This window comes from Neovison vison, chromosome 6, assembly GCF_020171115.1.
Source record: "Neovison vison isolate M4711 chromosome 6, ASM_NN_V1, whole genome shotgun sequence".
Lineage (NCBI taxonomy): Eukaryota > Metazoa > Chordata > Mammalia > Carnivora > Mustelidae > Neogale > Neogale vison.
This window is the reverse complement of record NC_058096.1, coordinates 217,433,235-217,439,076: the sequence shown is the minus strand read 5'-3', so window position 1 is coordinate 217,439,076 and position 5,842 is coordinate 217,433,235. Positions and strand designations below refer to the sequence as shown.

At 39.0% G+C, this 5,842-nt stretch overlaps 1 protein-coding gene across 1 annotated transcript; it reads left to right on the top strand.

Moving 5' to 3' along the window:
* The first annotated feature begins 2,168 nt into the window (after positions 1–2,168).
* LOC122910244 (protein NCBP2AS2-like) lies at positions 2,169–2,468 on the top strand. The gene has a single exon (XM_044254900.1). The coding sequence runs from the start codon at positions 2,169–2,171 to the stop codon at positions 2,466–2,468; it is 300 nt and encodes a 99-aa protein (XP_044110835.1).
* Positions 2,469–5,842: the final 3,374 nt, after the last annotated feature.

The following is a 5,842-nucleotide window of genomic DNA, read 5'->3' as shown; positions in this document are numbered from 1 at the left end:
TTTTGTTATTGATTGTGACCAAGCTTCATTGTCTTTACAGAATTATATTAATCTTTTGACCTGTTTGAGATATGCTTTCTGGCCCTGTGTGTGGTCAGTTTTCAGAAGTGTTTCATGCAAGCTTGAAAAGAATGTTTGCAGCCAGCAGTGCCCTGTGTCTCTGGGTCTAGCTCATTAATTGTTTTGCTCAAGTCTTTGTGGTTATTGAAGGTTCCTCTATTCTGTTCCAGAGAGAGGTGTATCAGAAATGTTCTACTCTGATGGTAACTTTTGTAATTCTATTTTTATATTGTCCATTTTGGTTTTCTGTTTTTTGAAAGCTGTGTTATAAAAAGAACCATTTCTGCCAAAGTGAACCTATAAATCCTGAAAGAGGAGACCACTTACTCAAAATGTACAGCTACCCATGTAAGTAATGAAGGATCATGAAAAATCAGGTAAGCATAATACTACAACTGAGCCACCCAGGCGTCCCGTCTACCAAAGGAAACTAATAAAGCTCTGATAACAGACCCTAAAGAAATGGAAATCTATAAAATGTCAAACGAAATATTCTTCTTAAAGAAGTTTAGTGAACTACAAGAACACACTGATGTATAACTAAACAAAATTAGTAAAACAGTGCATGGAGAAAATGAGAAGTTTGGTGGTTTTTCATGGTTTCTGTTTCTTTGTCAAACAGAGGGGGGCCAAGCTGGTTCAGTCAGCAAAGCATGCAACTCTTTGGGCTCCTGAGTGGCTCAGTGGGTTAAGGCTCTGCCTTCGGCTCAGGTGATGATCTCGGGGTCCTGGGATTGAGCCCCACCTAGGACTCTGTTCAGTGGGAAACCTGCTTTCCCCCACCCCACTGCCTGCTTCTCTGCCTACTTGTGGATCTCTGTCAAATAAATAAATAAAATCTTAAAAACATGCAACTCTTGATCTCAGGGTCATGAGTTTGAGCCCCATGTTGGGTATAGAGATTACTTAGTAAACTTAAAAAATATAACCAAACAAAGCCTAGAGATGAAAAATACAATTAATGAACTGAAGAATTCAATAGAAAGCTTGAAAAGCAGATGTGACCATGCAGAAGAATGAATCAGTGTCCTAGAAGACTAGAGAGTTGAAGTATCTAGTCAGAGCAGCAAAAAGAAAAAGGAATGAAAGAGTGAAGAAAGCCTACAGGACAAATAGAATCAAAAGAAACAATAACTGCATTATGGAAAATCCAGAAGAAGCGTTAAAGCAAGAATAGCTGAAAACTTATCAAACTCAGAGAGAAATGGACATCCACATCCCTGAGACCTGACCCCCACTAGGTTGAACATGAATAGGGATACAGCAAGACATAATTGTCAAAAGTCAAACACAGAATTTTGAAAGTGGCAAGAGAAAAGATCTAATATATATACAAAGGAACTCCCATAAAATGATGGGTGGATTTTCCAATAGAAATTTTTTAGGCCAGGAGTGAATGGAATGATAAATTCAAAATATTGAAAGAAAAACATTAAGAGAATTAAAATGTCAAACAAGACTTCTATACCCGGCAAATCTCTCTCTTTTTTTCTGAAGGACAAAGACTCTTACAACCAATCAAAAGCTGTGGGAATTCATTACCACTACACCTGCCTTACAAGAAATACTAACAGGAGTTCTTTGAGTAGATGTAAAAGAACACTGATTAACATGATAAAAACATAAGATAGTGTAAAACTCACTGGTAACGGTAAATAAGCTCAAAGTTGGATTCTGTAATGTGATGATTAAAGATTCACTTATAACTCCAATTTTAAGTTAGAAAATACAGTAAAAATACCCATTAAGTATAATAATTTTTTATTCTATACACAAAATATGTTGAAAAAATAATGTAAGCTGTAACATCATTAACCTGAAATGTGAGAGGGAGAGTAAAAGTATAAAATTTAGGAATGCCACTGAAGTTGTTACCAGTTTTTAAAGGGTGTTAAAATTTAAAGATATTTTATGTAAGCCTCATCGTAACCACATGGAGATTTAAAAAAAAAAAAAATCTGTAGTTAAAAATTCATGATAGAGGTCCCTGGCTCGCTGTCAGTAGGACCTGTGACTCTTGATCTCAGGCTCGTTAAGTTTGAGCCCCACGTTGACAGAGAAGTCAGAAATTGAGAGCGGCGTGCTCCAGGTTCCAGGTAGCCCAGAGGATGGTTCTTCCGTGGCTCCTGGCCATCCTGCAGCACCGCCCGCAGCTGGTGGAGCGTCTGTCCGAGTGTAAGCCCATCCCACGTGTGGCGCAGCTCACGGAGTTTGCACTGATGCAGGCCCAGCTGCGAGGCCAGGACGCAGCCCGGCGTGTTCAAGCCCTCGTGGCTGGGCCCGCGTGCTTCCTAGGTCGCCACGCTGCCCACTTTAGAAACACCTTCACTGAGGAGCTGCGCTGCAGCCTCTGGGAATGCCCAGGGTCACTGCCAGGTAACCAGAGGGGCCCCAGCGCTAACCCCTAAAACCAGGCTGTGTGGGCCAGGGTCGCCGTCTTTCCCTTACGGGCTCGACCCGGGCCTCGGCGCTCAGCAGTCATCCTGGGCACAGTGCATGGCTTTGAATCCAGAGTCTTGACTGTTGGCCTTCAGAGCCCTTGTTTATCAGAAAGCCCAGGCCAAACCGACATCCCCGGGGAAGCCCTGTGATCGGACTGGGCATGGTGTGAAGAAATGACACCCCGCCCCCGCAAGCCGGGCCCTGATGCACCACATAGACCGTGAACCGAACCACAGCCCGAAGGAGGGTGCCCTCTGCGAATGGGACTAAAACTCGTGTTCAGTGGCGCTGCTTCTGCACTGATAGAGCAGTGCTCTACTTCTGGGGGAGAGCACGGAGGGAAAGATACAGCTGCCAAAATTCTTTGATTAAATATGTGAGCTGAGGAGGGGCGGGAAGAGAGAGAGAAGTCAGAAATTGATACTGAAAGACATCAGAGAAAACCCAACAGCAGGATAAAAACAAGGAATAAAGGGTCAAAACAGCCAGAATACAATGAACAAAATGGCAGTAGTTAGTCTTTAACTATCAATAATAACTTTATAAATGGATTAAATTCTCCAATCAAAAAACATAGAATGGCTAAATGGCTAAGACAACAAGATCTGGCAATATGCTTCATACAAGATACACATAGACTAATGGTGAAGGGATAGAAAAAGATATTCAGCAAATGGTAACCAAAAAGAAGAAAAAAAAAAAACAGGTAACTTCACTTATAGCAGACAATATACTTTAGCCTAAAAATGGTAAAAAGATACCTTTAAAGGTTGTTACATAATGATAAAGGGGTTAATCATCCAAGAAGATATAACTATTGTAAATATTTATGCATCCAACATCGAAGCATCAAAATATACAAAGCAAAAACTGACAGAGCTAAAAGCAGAAATGTATTAATATTGCAGAACTTTAATACACCCAGTCTCAACAATGGTAGATCATCCAATCAATATGGAAACAGCAAATTTTAACAAACCCATAGACCAAATGCACCTGACATATACAGAACATTCTACCTGACAATAGAATACAAATTTTACTTAAGCATACCTGGAATATTATATAAGACCGTATGTTAGGCTACAAAAAATCCTAGCAAATTCAGACTGAAATCATACCAAGAATCTTCTCTGACCACAATGCCATGTAAACAAAAATCAAACTAGAAAGAAAACTAGAAAGTTCAAAAAGTCTTCAAAATTAAACACTGTACTGAATAACCAGAGAATTAAGTAAGGAGGAAATAAAATAGTATCTCAAGACAAAAATGGAAACACAGCATATGAAAACTTACAGGATGCAGCAAAAAGATAGTTCTAAAAGATGTTCCTAACAATAAAAGATTATATTAAGAAATAAGTTCTCAAATAGGCAACCAAACAACGCTTTAGGAACTAGAAAAAGAACAAAACAAACTGAGCCCAAAGTTAGCGGAAGGAAAGAAATAATAAGGCTTAGAGCAGAAATAGAAATAGAAAAAGGGAGACAATAGAAAAGATTAAAAGTAAGTGTTCATTCTGTCAAACAATAAATATAGTTGACATATCATTTTGCTGCACTAGCCAATGAAAAAAGAGGACCCAAACCAATTATAAATGATAAAGCAGTCATTATAATGGATACAGAAGACAAGAGGCTACTATGAACACTTACATGCCAAAAAAATTGGATACCTAAGAGATATAATAAATTGGAACCTAAGAGATATAATAATCTTAGAAACAAATCTACTGGGGTGCCTGGGTGGCTCAGTCATTAAGCGTCTGCCATCAGCTCAGGTCATGATCCCAAGATCCTGGGATTGAGCCTCATATTGGGCTCCCCGCTCCATGGGGAGTCTGCTTCTCCCTCTCCTACTACCCTAGCTTGTGTTCCCTCTCTCGCTGTGTCTCTGTCAAATAAATAAATAAAATCTTAAAAAAAAAAAAAGAAATCTACCAAGATTGAATCATGAAGAAATAGAATATCTGAACAGACCAATTACTGATAAGGAGATTGAATCAGTAATCACAAACCTCCTAAAATGCAAAACTCCAGGACTATATGGCTTTATTAGCTAATTCTACCAAACACTTAAAAAGAATTGATGCCAATCCTTCTCAAACTCTTTCAAGAAAAATTTAAGATGAGGGAACACTTCGAAATGCATTTTACAAGTTATCTACCAGCATTACCCTGATAGCCAAAGCCAGATAAGGACACCACAAGAAAATTATGTATCAATACCATGATGAATATAGATACAAAAATTCTCTACAAAATATTAGCAAACCAAGTTCAAAAATACATTACAAGGATTATACACTATGACCAATTGGGTGCCCCCCAACCCAAGGTGCAAGGATGGTTCAATATACACAAATTAATAAATGTTACATCACATTAATAAAATGAAACAGCATCTTAATGTAGAAAAAGCATTTGAGGAAATACAATATTTTATTATTTTAAAAAGCCTTGAAAGATTGGGTGTGAAACGAACATACATATGTGATCATAAAGGCCGTACATGACAAACCCACAGCTAGCATTAGACTCAACAGAGAACAAGGCTTTCCTCTAAGATTCTGAACAAGTGTACCCACTCTCACCACTCCTATTCAATATAGTCCTGGAAGTCCTAGCTAGAGCATCTAGGCAAAGCAAAGAATCCAAAGTCATCTAAACTTGAGAAGAAGAAAAACAATTGCTATCTGCAAATCCTATGAATTTAAAAATTTTTTTAAAGATTTTATTTATTTGAGGGGTGCCTGGGTGGCTCAGTGGGTTAAAGCCTCTGCCTTCAGCTCAGGTCATAATCCCGGAGTCCTGGGATCGAGCCCCGCATTGGGCTCTCTGCTCAGCGGGGAGCCTGCTTCCCCCTCTCTCTGCCTGCCTCTCTGCCTGCTTGTGATCTCTGTCTGCTAAATAAATAAAATTTATTTATTTATTTATTTATTTTAATTTTTATTATTATTTTTTAAAGATTTTATTTATTTATTTGTCAGAGTGAGCACAGGCAGACAGACTGGCAGGCAGAGGCAGACAGAGAAGAAGGCTCCCGCTGAGGAAGGAGCCCAATGTGGGACTCGATCCCAGGATGCTGGGATCATGACCTGAGCCGAAGGCAGCGGCTTAACCAACTGAGCCACCCAGGCGTCCCAATAAATAAAATCTTATTTTAAAGAAATGCACATCAGTGGAACCTAATAGTCTAGAAACAAACACATATTTTTGTAAGTTAATTTATGACAATAGACTTAATAATATACAATGGGGAAAGGACAGTCTCTTCAATAAATGATGTTGGGAAAACTGGACCACTGTCTTATACCATACACACAAATTAACTCAAAAT